This window comes from Narcine bancroftii, chromosome 1, assembly GCF_036971445.1.
Source record: "Narcine bancroftii isolate sNarBan1 chromosome 1, sNarBan1.hap1, whole genome shotgun sequence".
Lineage (NCBI taxonomy): Eukaryota > Metazoa > Chordata > Chondrichthyes > Torpediniformes > Narcinidae > Narcine > Narcine bancroftii.
Window position 1 is genome coordinate 157,860,056 of NC_091469.1, and position 13,274 is coordinate 157,873,329.

A 13,274-nucleotide genomic window follows, 5' to 3' on the forward strand; every position below is an offset into this window, starting at 1 on the left:
GATTTATACATATGAAATTAGCCAACCCTAGATAGAATGAGTCAACTCTGCATATTAAGAGACTGTAGCCCAGAGAATCAGGAAGGTGTGAATAAGGACAATGACATGATGGGGCACCCACAGGATACCCCCTGGTCCTCCAAGTGTACTGAAACTGCACGAAGGCAGGAAGAATTACCTATGCCAAACCCATCCAGGGGGCAGAAGAATGTAAGGGGGAGGGCATTCTGATACTGAAATTGACTGTATAAAAGTTGGGTGAGCCCCAGTATGTGTGTGTATTCCCAGGGTAAGGGGAAGCACCCAACTTTGCATTGTTGTAGTAATAAATGTTCTTTGTTCTCAATTTTTGTCTCGAGCAATTTCTTTAAAGGTACTTTAATTCCTAACACCCTGCTGTAACAATGCAGTCAACATATTTGTAGGGGACAGAGTGGCCCTGCTGTAACAATGCAGTCACCATATTTGTAGTGGGCAGAGTGGCCCTGCTGTAACAATGAAGTCACCATATTTGTAGGGGGCAGAGTGGCCCTGCTGTAACAATGCAGTCACCATATTTGTAGGGGGCAGAGTGGCCCTGCTGTAACAATGAAGTCACCATATTTGTAGGGGACAGACTGACCCTGCTGTAACAATGAAGTCACCGTATTTGTAGGGGACAGAGTGACCCTGCTGTAACAATGCAGTCACCATATTTGTAGGGGGCAGAGTGGCCCTGCTGTAACAATGAAGTCACCATATTTGTAGGGGGCAGAGTGGCCCTGCCGTTTCAATGACAGTCGCCATGTTTGTCGGGGGCGCCTCATCCTGTGCAGTGTCCCGTGTCCCGCCGTGTGAATGGTTGAGGAAGGTCCTGTTCAGTGTGACGCATCCCTATTGGTCGTCGTCTCCGCTGGCCGCTGCCATGTTTGCCATTCAGTGGGTGCACGATGCTCGCCGAGGTTTAGGGCCAGGCCTCATCGTGTGGACGGCGATTCCGCCTCAGCGCTTCACCGACGCGCACGGGGCCCGGTTCGGATCATTACATGTCCTCTCCCCTGGGCCCACGTTCCGGTCGGAAGGTGATGGAAGGTCAGGACCCGCGTCCTGGAGGGGCAGAGCTGGGGGATTAATTAGAGGCCTGGCGGGGTAGGGGCTGACAGGGGGGGACTGGGGGGGCCTGACAAGGGGGGACTGGGGGGACCTGACAAGGGGAGACTGGGGGGGCCTGACAAGGGGGGACTGGGGGGGCCTGACAAGGGGTTACTGAGGGGGCCTGACAAGGGGGGACTGGGGGGGCCTGACAATGGGGGACTGGGGGGGCCTGACAAGGGGGGACTGGGGGGGCCTGACAAGGGGGGACTGGGGGGGCCTGACAAGGGGGGACTGGGGGGGCCTGACAAGGGGGGACTGGGGGGGCCTGACAAGGGGGGACTGGGGGGGCCTGACAAGGGGGGACTGGGGGGGCCTGACAAGGGGTTACTGGGGGGGCCTGACAAGGGGGGACTGGGGGGGCCTGACAAGGGGGGACTGGGGGGGCCTGACAAGGGGAGACTGGGGGGGCTGACAAGGGGGACTGGGGGGGCCTGACAAGGGGGACTGGGGGGGCCTGACAAGGGGGACTGGGGGTCCAGACAAGGGGAACTGGGGGTGGCCTGGCAAGGGGGGACTGGGGGGGCCTGTCCGTGGGGGGGACTGGGGGGGTCTGTCCGGGGGGGGACTGGGGGGGGCCTGTCCGGGGGGGGGGACTGGGGGGGGCCTGTCCGGGGGGGGGACTGGGGGGGCCTGACGGGGGACAGGGGGAGGGTGGGGGCCTGACGGGGGACAGGGGGAGGGTGGGGGGCCTGACGGGGGGGGCCTGACGGGGGCCTGGGGGCCTGTCGGGGGACGGGGGGTCCTGACGGGGGACGGGGGGGCCTGACGGGGGACGGGGGGCCTGACGGGGGACGGGGGGGCCTGACGGGGGACGGGGGGGCCTGACGGGGGACGGGGGGCCTGACGGGGGACGGGGGGGCCTGACGGGGGACGGGGGGGCCTGACGGGGCTGGGGGGGCCTGACTGGGGTGGGCTTTGGGGATGGGGGAGCCTGACATGGTGGACAGGGGGAGGGTGTTGACCTGACGGGGGATAGGGGGAGGGTGGGGGCCTGACGGTGGACAGGGGGAGGGTGGGGGTCTGACGGGGAACAGGGGGAGGGTGGTTGCCTGACGGGGGACTGTGTGGCCTGTCATGAGGGCCGAGGGGGGCTGTCAGGGGGGACTGGGGGGCCTGACGGGGGACTGGGGGCTTGACGGGGGGTGCCTGACTGGGGGGGGCTTGGGGGAGGGGGGAGCCTGACAGGGGGGAACAGTGAGAGGGTGGGGGCCTGGCAGGGGACAGGTGGAGGTTGGGGGCCTGAAGGGGGACAGGGGGTGGGTGGGGGCCTGACGGGGGAACATGGGTAGGGTGGGGAGCCTGACAAGGGGACAGGGGGAGGGTGGGGCCTGTCAAGGGGGAGGGTTGGGAGACTGACAGGGGCAGGGTGGGTGCCTGGTGGGGACGGTTGAAGAAGGATGATGAGGTGTTTGATGAGCAGCGGGAGAGATGGCCGGACTGATGGAGTGAAGAAGGAGACATTGGGGTTGGAGTGGAGAAGGGTGCTGTGGAAAATGCAGGAGAGGGAGACGGTGGTTGATTGGAATGGGGTGTCTTGCCGGGGTGGACTGGTGACGATGAGAGCTTGGGCAGAAGGGGGAGACAGTAGGGCTGAGGGCTTGGATTTGGAGCTGGAGCTGACAGGTATAGGAGGAGATGGATATTGTGGAGTTAAAAGGTGATGGTGAGGCAGTGGAGGAGAGGGGAGATGAGAGTGCAGGAGAGTGATGAAGGTTTGAGGTTTGAGAAAGGAGGAGAAGGTGCTGTGGTCATCAGAATGGGATGAGGAAATGGGCAGGAAAAGAAATTCACATAGGGTTGTAGAGAAAGGATTGGAGGGGTAAGGAGTGGTAGAGTGGTTGGAGGATATGGTGGTGTTTGGGTCATGTGAATTTTGAGAAAATGAAGGCTGGATGGAAGGGAAGCTGTTCAGTTGAATTGCATTGAATGTTGTTGGCGTGTGTTTGGGGTTGGCAGGGGGATTTGGTGACAGGAGTGGAGCTGTGAATGAGGAGAGACTGTGTGTGGGAATAGGTTGGTGGGTTAGTTCAGTCTGGGTATGTCGTAGTAGTGGTGTGAGCAAATGCTGATACAAAATCTGCAGATTCACTACTGCGTCCTGAATCATTTCCTCCCTCACAGATTTTGTTGGTTGGCTGAAGAGGGGGATGCCCCTGTGCAATATCTTCCTCTTAGAACCACACAATGGCACCATTGTGGCAACCTATCTGGCAGATGTTAGTCATCTTTTTATCAATTTCTGGAGGCATCCATTTGGTCAGGCAGCCCAGAGGCAGTCTAGGCTAGATGGAGAGGGAAAGGAACTGGAATAACTAGTTAAAGTGGGGGTGCGGGGTGGAGAAAGGCAGGCTGATTCATGGCATGCAGTGAACTCATTGTTCATGCCCTGGGGTTGGAGAGTGCCCAGACGAAAAATGAGGTTTTGTTCCTCAGTGGAGGGCAGTGTGTGTTTTTTCACTTTATCCTGGTGTCATCAGAATCCTGTGTTTTACCTCTCGTTATCTAAACCATAAACACTAATATGGAGTAGTTGGACAGTTTCTGTGCTGTTAACGCATCAATCAGTATGCCAAGCTCTTAATATAGGAAAATATTTCAAGGAGTAGCCAAGCAATGTTGTGAAACACAATCTGAAGCTTAAACTTAGAAAGACTTGGGCAGTGACAGGTTTGAAGAGTGGGAGGAGGAAATAGAGAGCAGGTTTTGGAAGAATCTTGAAAGCTGAAAAGAGTCACCTGTGACAGTAGCTTAAACGAGCGAGGTCGTTCAAAGTGCAGAAGTCTAGAACTATGAGAGTGGGAGAGGAAAACCTATGCAGGGATTTCAACATTTTAATATCTCGGGATCATTCTGAAAGAGGAAGAGCGTGGGACTTGACGGAGCTGTGAGTGTTGGCAGCCAGCTTGAGGTGAGTGTCTTTGAAAAGCAAGTTGAGGGCAAAGTAATGGTTTAACAGAATGGTGATTCATGGGAAGAGTCATTAAGATAAGGGGCAGTGACAAATGAAAGGGGAAGCTCGAGTGGAGTGGCCAGTGAAGAGTGGCTCAGGGTAGGAGTGGGACATCGCGTGGCTCAGGGTAGGAGTGGGACATCGCGCAGCCCACGAGGTTTCAGCATGCAGAGGCTGAGGACGAGCTTGATCCCGGTGAGTGAAGATCTTTGAATTTAAAATAGGAGGAGTTCCTGAAGTAAGCAGCTTGGGCAGTGGAATGCTCCGATGACAGGATGTGGGAAACCTGGGACAGCACAATTGTTCCTGATGACAACACCTGCAAGTGGTGCATCCAGCTGCAGCTCCTGGGAGACTTGAGTTAGGGAACTGGAGCTGGATGAACACCAGATCATTCGGGAGACAGAGGCAGTGATGGAGAGGAGCTTCAGGGAGACAGTCACCCCTAAAAGTCAGGAGACGGGTAACTGGGTGTCTGCTAGGTGAGGGAAGGGAATACGCAGACAGTACTGAGCACCCCTGTGGCTGTTCCCCTCAACAACAAGTTTTGGATACTGTTGTGGGGTGGGACGATCTACCAGGGACAAGACGTGGTGGTCATGTCTTGATGCAGAGGCTGTGCCCTTGGCTTAGAAGGGAAGGTAGGGAGAACAGGAGAGCTATGGTAATTGGGGACTCATTGGTTAGAGAGCAGATGCGAGGTTCCTGGATGGTATGTTGCCTCCCGGGTGCCAGGGTTAGGGATGACTGATCAAGTTTGCAGCATCCTGGAGTGGGAGGGTGAGCAGCCAAATTTTGAGGTCGAATGACATAGAAAGGAGGAGGGAAGAAGTCCTGAAGACGGAATATAGGGAGTTAAGAAAGAAGTTAAAAAGCAAGACCTTCAAGGGTGGTAACCTCAGGATTTGCTGCCTGTGCCAAGTACCAGAGAGGGTAGGAATAGAAAGCTCTGGCAGATGAATGCGTGGCTGAAGAGTTGATGCAGGGGACAGGGGTTCAGATTGGTGGATCATTGGGGAAGGTCTGACCTGTACAAAAAGGATGGGCTGCACCTGAACTGGAAAGGGACCATTTTGCTAGATCTGTTGGAGAGGATTTAAACTAGTGGGAATCAGAATGCGAGAGCAGACATTAGGGTAGAAGGACAAAAGCATAATGCCATGTGCTCTGAGTTGGTGAGAAAGGACAGCCGGTTAGAGGGATTGAAATGTCTATTTCAATGCTAGTGGTATTGGGAATAAAGGGAATGGATCAGAAAGTGGAATTACGACGTTGTGGCTGTTACAGAAACATGGCTAGAGGAAGGGTAGGATTGGCTGATGCAGGTACCGGGGTGAGGGGGAGAGGGGTGGGGTGGAGTAGCATTACTGGTCAGGGATAGTATCACGGCTTTAGAAAGGGAGGACGCTGCAGAGGGAGTGTGCACTGAGTGTGTAGGTGGAAGTCAGAAATAGGAAGGAAGCAATCACTGCTGGCAGTCATCTATAGGCCTCGGGACATCGAGAAACAGATAAGTTGGCAGATTTTGGAATGGTGCAGGAAAGACAGGGTTGTAGTTATGGGTGAATTCAACTTCCCTCATATTGAATGGCACCTCCTGACTGCAAGAGTGGTGGATGGAGTTGAATTTGTCAGGTGTGCACAAGAAGGATTTCTAACGCAGAATGTGGACCTGCCCAGGAGAGGAGAGGCCGGACCGGATCTGATTCTGCGCAGTGAACCTGGCCAGGTGGCGGATTTCTCTGTGGGGGAGCATTGGGGAGAGAAGCTAACTCCCTTAGCTTCAGCATAGCCGTGGAAAAGGATAAAAAGAGACAAAATGGGGAAGGGATGAGGGAGGAACTAGCCAGAGTAAATTGGAAACATGTTCAAGGGTGAAAGTAACGTGGAGGAAGTTTAGGGCCACTTGTGCTGGGTTCAGGATAGCTTTGTCCCACTGGGACAAGGAAAGGATGGTAGGAAAAGGGAACCATGGCTGAGGAAACAGGTGAGGCAACTGGTCAAGAGGAAGAAGGAAAGATACCAGGTTTATTAGGCATTGGAAAGGATCATGAGAAGTATATGGTAGCCAGCAAGGAGCTTAAGAAAGGGCTTGGGAGAGCTCGAAAGGGGAATGAGAAGATCTTGGCATGTAGGAATAAGGAGAACCCCATCGGTTCGATTCCCATGCTGTTTTCCCTGTGTCTGCCTGGGTTTCCTCCCACCATTCAAACTGTACAGGGGGTTAATGGGGTGTAAATTTGGTGGCACGGACTCATGGGCTGAAATGGCATGTTCCCATGCTGTATGTTTTAAATTTTTTTAAAAATTAAATAAAATAGCCAACATTTATTGTGGTTAAATTATTGGAAGACAAATTTAAATACTTTTGAAACTCAGGAGCCCTTGTATTTCAATGTATTGCTGTTCTATTATGAAACATTTGCCTAGTCGAGGTATGAGAAAGAAGTATTTTGTCTGTAGAGATTAAATGAGATCTTATGTCTCCCTCTCTCGCCCAACCCTTAGGCTGGATGGATGGCTTCGAAGCGCTTATCTTTTAACCAGCCTTGGACACAATGTTTTTCTTCTGCCGGGGATATGATCAGTTGAAGTCTGGTGACCTCTGGTCCGTCACCGTGTGCCTTTGTTCCTGTGTGTGCCAGAGTTCTGTCAGGTTGCTTATTGGAATGAAACCTGAGATTGGATCAATGGGCGAGCTGTTCACGGGTATTTAATCATGACTTTGCTGCTTTCCCCATGCTCCACGTCATGCCAGTGACTCTCTTGTGTTTTAGTTGCTGATAATGTATCCTTGGCTGGAATGTCAACGTGCTGTGATATTTTGAATCGGGGAACAACCCTCTCTCATATTTTACACTTTCAGTGCCATTTCCCCTGAATACTGCAGGAAGTTCAGCAACTTTGTGTGGCAGGGGAGCAACTTAGCTCCTGGTTCTCAGAGAAAATGCCCTCACCGACACCGATGCGGTTTACCGTGATAGACTACATTATCTTCGCCCTGCTCCTGGTCTTCTCCTCTGTCATCGGACTCTTCTACGCACTGAGTGGTGGGCGGCAGAGGACCACCCAAGAGTTCCTTCTGGCTGGGCGCAGCATGACCTTTGTGCCAGTGGCTCTCTCCCTCCTCGCCACTTTCCAGTCAGCTGTTGCCATCCTGGGTGTTCCGGCTGAGATCTACATGCACGGCACCGAGTACTGGTTCCTCGGATGCTCCTACATCCTGGGACTCCTCATCCCGGCTCACATCTTTGTCCCCATGTTTTACCGGTTGGGACTCACCAGCACATATGAGGTAAGCAAATCATAAAAATGAAGAGAAAGAAGGGAGGGTTAACAATCATGACTCTGACAGAGTTCTACGAGCTTGTGTGTTGTAAAGCTTTAAAATGGGGCATTCAAAATCACAAAAGATTCTGCTGGAAGTTAATGGTCTTTACTGAAGCTGTTGGCACAGGAAACCGGGCAGTTCTGTTGTGCAAAGCGCCCACATGAAATTGCATTTCAAATCTTTTTAAAGTTTTGTTAGTCGATAAATACAGGTATGGACTTGCTGTTCTTTTTTGAACGAGTACTAAGGGCTCTTTTGCATTCATTTAAAGGAGTAGATGGAGGTTTTTTTGTTTTATGGGAAACATTTACTCTCTTCACGTGAGGCATGGAATTTTGTGCTTCAGTATCCGGCTGAGTCCTGAAGTTATTAGAGGTGCAGTTCCCGTTTGGTGTGAAGGACAACACACGGAAATTGATGGGCAAGAGGGCTCCCAAAGGGCCTCCAGCGCTGAAGGCTTCCTGATCACGTTGAGGGCTTCCTGATCACGTTGAGGGCTTCCTGATCACGTTGAGGGCTTCCTGATCACGTTGAGGGCTTCCTGATCACGTTGAGGGCTTCCTGATCACGTTGAGGGCTTCCTGATCACGTTGAGGGCTTCCTGATCACGTTGAGGGCTTCCTGATCACGTTGAGGGCTTCCTGATCACGTTGAGGGCTTCCTGATCACATTGAGGGCTTCCTGATCACGTTGAGGGCTTCCTGATCACGTTGAGGGCTTCCTGATCACGTTGAGGGCTTCCTGATCACGTTGAGGGCTTCCTGATCACGTTGAGGGCTTCCTGATCACGTTGAGGGCTTCCTGATCACGTTGAGGGCTTCCTGATCACGTTGAGGGCTTCCTGATCACGTTGAGGGCTTCCTGATCACGTTGCGGGCTTCCTGATCACGTTGAGGGCTTCCTGATCACGTTGAGGGCTTCCTGATCACGTTGAGGGCTTCCTGATCACGTTGAGGGCTTCCTGATCACGTTGAGGGCTTCCTGATCACGTTGAGGGCTTCCTGATCACGTTGAGGGCTTCCTGATCACGTTGAGGGCTTCCTGATCACGTTGAGGGCTTCCTGATCACGTTGAGGGCTTCCTGATCACGTTGAGGGCTTCCTGATCACGTTGAGGGCTTCCTGATCACGTTGAGGGCTTCCTGATCACGTTGAGGGCTTCCTGATCACGTTGAGGGCTTCCTGATCACGTTGAGGGCTTCCTGATCACGTTGAGGGCTTCCTGATCACGTTGAGGGCTTCCTGATCACGTTGAGGGCTTCCTGATCACGTTGAGGGCTTCCTGATCACGTTGAAGGCTTGGGTTTGGAGCTTGGGTTGCTGATGGATCCAACAGGAGTCTGTGTGGTTCCAGAGGCTCTGGGACCTCTGGAGGTGAATCTTAGGGACACTTGGTTACTCTGTCTTGTACTGTGAGGGGTGCCAGGTGACATGAGCGTAGAAGGATGAGAGAAGACTTAATAAGAGGTCTACAAGATTAGGAGAGGCATAGATAGGGTGGACAGTCAGCATCTGTTTCCCAGGGCTGGAGTAGCAAATACTAGAGGATGTCTGTACAAAGTGAAGGGAGGGAAGTTTAGGGGAGACGTCAGGGGTAAGTTCTTTTTAAACGTAGAGTTGTGGGTACCTGGAATTCCTTGCCGGGGGTGGTGGTTGAGGCTGAAACATTAGGCTCATTTAAGAGATTCTTAGACACATGGATGGAAGAAAAATAGAGGGTTACGGGGTAGGGAGGAATTAGTACTTTTTTGGAAGGAATATATGGGTCGGCATAACATCGAGGGCCGAAGGGCCTGTACTGACTGTGTTATAGCATTCTATGTTCTACATGGTCCGTACTATTACACGAGAATAGTGATTGCTCCCTTCCTATTTCTGACTTCCACCTACACACTCAGTGCACATTCCCTCTGCAGCATTTCTAGAACTCAAGGTCTTTTCAGTGGCACAAAAGCAAAACTTTGTGATCTGTGACAAAGGAACCAGAAGTGAATCAACTTTTTATTTTTGCCTCCGTGGACACTGGGTGAATACTCCAGAGGGAATTGTGGCAGGAGTTGAGGAGGGTGATGGAAATAGGAGCTGAAAATCAAGGAAGCTACAGATGCTGGAACTCTGAAGTAAAAACAGGGAAGGCCAGAAAGACTCTGTGGTGAATCTCTGCTAAATTGCCTGTCTCCCCTCTGGCGAGCCTTGCTGTACTAACATTGGCTGTGCATTATCTCTACTGTTAAGGACACTCCCCCTTGGATATAACTGTACATGCACCCATTGTCTTTCATTATTGTACCATGAGTTTCTGCTCATAAAAGCCATGATTATTGTTTGACCACATCGTCTTTGTCTAATTCATCAACTGGCACTTCAGACTGAATGGGTTAGGCGACATCTATGAGAAACGTTTGATGGCGGGGTGGGAGGGGGGTAATCATTAATATAGGGATGGTCACTTAAAAATCTTGTGAGGTAGAAAGGTGATAAGGTTGAACATTCCGTGAAGTGGTTGAGTGGAATAGTAATTTATTCCCAAGGAAAGCTGGATGTGTCTCTGAGGAAGAAAGGAATAAGATCAACTAAGACAGGTTTGAAGAGGCTAGAAGTTACCCGACCAATACCAGTTGAGCCTGGGTCTTGATCCTCCAAAATGAGGTGAGAGTGTGACAAGATGGTGTACTCCCTGGTCCAGTACAAGGGGATCCATGCTTTCAGCTTCTGCACTCTTCAGATGGAAAATAAAATATGGATTGGTTAGCACTGAGTGGCTGTTCTCGTTCAGTAGCCACAATCCAGCTTCCACCCTTGTCCCCACTCTCTCTCTCTCCCCCACTCTCTCTCTCCCCCCCACTCTCTCTCTCCCCCCCTCTCTCTCTCCCCCCCTCTCTCTCTCCCCCCCTCTCTCTCTCCCCCCCTCTCTCTCTCCCCCCCACTCTCTCTCTCTCCCCCACTCTCTCTCCCCCCCACTCTCTCTCCCCACCACTCTCTCCCCCCCACTCTCTCTCCCCCCCCACTCTCTCTCCCCCCCACTCTCTCTCCCCCCCACTCTCTCTCCCCCCCACTCTCTCTCCCACCCACTCTCTCTCCCCCCACTCTCTCTCCCCCCACTCTCTCTCCCCCCCACTCTCTCTCCCCCCCCACTCTCTCTCCCACCCACTCTCTCTCCCCCCCACTCTCTCTCTCCCCCCCACTCTCTCTCTCCCCCCCACGCTCTCTCTCCCCCCCAACGCTCTCTCTCCCCCCACGCTCTCTCTCCCCCCCCTCTCTCTCCCCCCCGCTCTCTCTCCCCCCCCGCTCTCTCTCCCCCCCGCTCTCTCTCCCCCCCCGCTCTCTCTCTCCCCCGCTCTCTCTCTCCCCCGCTCTCTCTCTCCCCCGCTCTCTCTCTCCCCCGCTCTCTCTCTCCCCCGCTCTCTCCCCCCCCGCTCTCTCCCCCCCCCCGCTCTCTCTCTCCCCCCCACTCTCTCTCTCCCCCCCACTCTCTCTCTCCCCCCACTCTCTCCCCCCCACGCTCTCTCTCCCCCCCACGCTCTCTCTCCCCCCCACGCTCTCTCTCCCCCCCACGCTCTCTCTCCCCCCCACGCTCTCTCTCCCCCCCACGCTCTCTCTCCCCCCCACGCTCTCTCTCCCCCCCACGCTCTCTCTCCCCCGCTCTCTCCCCCCCGCTCTCTCTCCCCTCCGCTCTCTCTCCCCCCCGCTCTCTCTCCCCCCGCTCTCTCTCCCCCCGCTCTCTCCCCCCGCTCTCTCTCCCCCCGCTCTCTCTCTCCCCCGCTCTCTCTCCCCCGCTCTCTCTCCCCCCCACTCTCTCTCTCCCCCCCACTCTCTCTCCCCCACTCTCTCTCTCCCCCCCACTCTCTCTCTCCCCCCCACTCTCTCTCTCCCCCCCACTCTCTCTCTCCCCCCACTCTCTCTCTCCCCCCCCACTCTCTCTCTCCCCCCCACTCTCTCTCTCCCCCCCACTCCCTCTCTCCCCCCCACTCCCTCTCTCCCCCCCACTCCCTCTCTCCCCCCCACTCTCTCTCTCCCCCCCACTCTCTCTCTCCCCCCCACTCTCTCTCTCCCCCCCACTCTCTCTCTCCCCCCCACTCTCTCTCTCCCCCCCCACTCTCTCTCTCCCCCCCACTCTCTCTCTCCCCCCCCACTCTCTCTCTCCCCCCCACTCTCTCTCTCCCCCCCACTCTCTCTCTCCCCCCCACTCTCTCTCTCCCCCCCACTCTCTCTCTCCCCCCCACTCTCTCTCTCCCCCCACTCTCTCTCTCCCCCCCACTCTCTCTCTCCCCCCCACTCTCTCTCTCCCCCCCACTCTCTCTCTCCCCCCACTCTCTCTCTCCCCCCCACTCTCTCTCTCCCCCCCACTCTCTCTCTCCCCCCCACTCTCTCTCTCCCCCCCACTCTCTCTCTCCCCCCCACTCTCTCTCTCCCCCCCACTCTCTCTCTCCCCCCAATCTCTCTCTCCCCCCCACTCTCTCTCTCCCCCCCACTCTCTCTCTCCCCCCCACTCTCTCTCTCCCCCCCACTCTCTCTCTCCCCCCCACTCTCTCTCTCCCCCCCACGCTCTCTCTCCCCCCCACGCTCTCTCTCCCCCCCACGCTCTCTCTCCCCCCCACGCTCTCTCTCCCCCCCACGCTCTCTCTCCCACCCACGCTCTCTCTCCCACCCACGCTCTCTCTCCCCCCCCACGCTCGCCCGCTCTCTCTCTCCCCCGCTCTCTCTCTCCCCCGCTCTCTCTCTCCCCCGCTCTCTCTCTCCCCCGCTCTCTCTCTCCCCCGCTCTCTCTCTCCCCCGCTCTCTCTCTCCCCCCCCGCTCTCTCTCTCCCCCCACCGCTCTCTCTCTCCCCCCACTCACTCTCTCCCCCCCACTCTCTCTCTCCCCCCCACGCTCTCTCTCCCCCCCACGCTCTCTCTCCCCCCACGCTCTCTCTTCCCCCCCACGCTCTCTCTCCCCCCCACGCTCTCTCTCCCCCCCACGCTCTCTCTCCCCCCCACGCTCTCTCTCCCCCCACTCTCTCTCTCCCCCCCCGCTCTCTCTCCCCCCCGCTCTCTCTCCCCCCCGCTCTCTCTCCCCCCGCTCTCTCCCCCCCGCTCTCTCTCCCCCGCTCTCTCTCTCCCCCGCTCTCTCTCTCCCCCGCTCTCTCTCCCCCACACTCTCTCTCTCCCCCCCCACTCTCTCTCTCCCCCCCACTCTCTCTCTCCCCCCACTCTCTCTCTCCCCCCCAATCTCTCTCTCCCCCCCACTCTCTCTCTCCCCCCCACTCTCTCTCTCCCCCCCACTCTCTCTCTCCCCCCCACTCTCTCTCTCCCCCCCACTCTCTCTCTCCCCCCCACTCTCTCTCTCCCCCCCACTCTCTCTCTCCCCCCCACTCTCTCTCTCCCCCCCCACTCTCTCTCTCCCCCCCACTCTCTCTCTCCCCCCCACTCTCTCTCTCCCCCCCACTCTCTCTCTCCCCCCCACTCTCTCTCTCCCCCCCACTCTCTCTCTCCCCCCCCACTCTCTCTCTCCCCCCCACTCTCTCTCTCCCCCCCACTCTCTCTCTCCCCCCCACTCTCTCTCTCCCCCCCACTCTCTCTCTCCCCCCCACTCTCTCTCTCCCCCCCACTCTCTCTCTCCCCCCCACTCTCTCTCTCCCCCCCACTCTCTCTCCCCCCACTCTCTCTCTCCCCCCCACTCTCTCTCTCCCCCCACTCTCTCACTCCCCCCCACTCTCTCTCTCCCCCCACTCTCTCTCTCCCCCCACTCTCTCTCTCCCCCCCACTCTCTCTCCCCCCCACTCTCTCTCTCCCCCCCACTCTCTCTCTCCCCGCTCTCTCTCCCCCCCGCTCTCTCTCCCCCCCGCTCTCTCTCCCCCCCGCTCTCTCTCCCCCCACGCTA

The 13,274-nt window shown here is 56.0% G+C and overlaps 2 protein-coding genes across 5 annotated transcripts in view; one reads left to right on the forward strand and one right to left on the reverse strand.

Annotated features, from left to right (window-relative positions):
- Nucleotides 1-748: 748 nt before the first annotated feature.
- slc5a6a (solute carrier family 5 member 6a) overlaps nt 749-13,274 on the forward strand; it is a 76,441-nt gene continuing 63,915 nt past the window's right edge. Inside the window, exons 1-3 of one of the 4 annotated variants that reach the window (XM_069942367.1) lie at nt 749-1,071; nt 6,593-6,793; nt 6,951-7,379. In XM_069942367.1, the coding sequence (XP_069798468.1) occupies nt 7,032-7,379 (348 nt within the window). In that variant the 5' untranslated portion in view covers nt 749-1,071; nt 6,593-6,793; nt 6,951-7,031. Of the gene's footprint in view, nt 1,072-2,564; nt 4,280-6,592; nt 7,380-13,274 lie in introns of those variants that run through there. The other 3 variants (XM_069942374.1, XM_069942355.1, XM_069942362.1) reach the window with 3 other exon arrangements.
- Nucleotides 982-2,210, reverse strand: LOC138752010 (uncharacterized). Its single transcript, XM_069915186.1, has 2 exons — nt 1,285-2,210; nt 982-1,183 (listed from the first exon to the last, which is right to left on the reverse strand). Exons 1-2 carry the CDS (start codon nt 2,208-2,210, stop codon nt 982-984), a joined length of 1,128 nt encoding a protein of 375 aa, XP_069771287.1.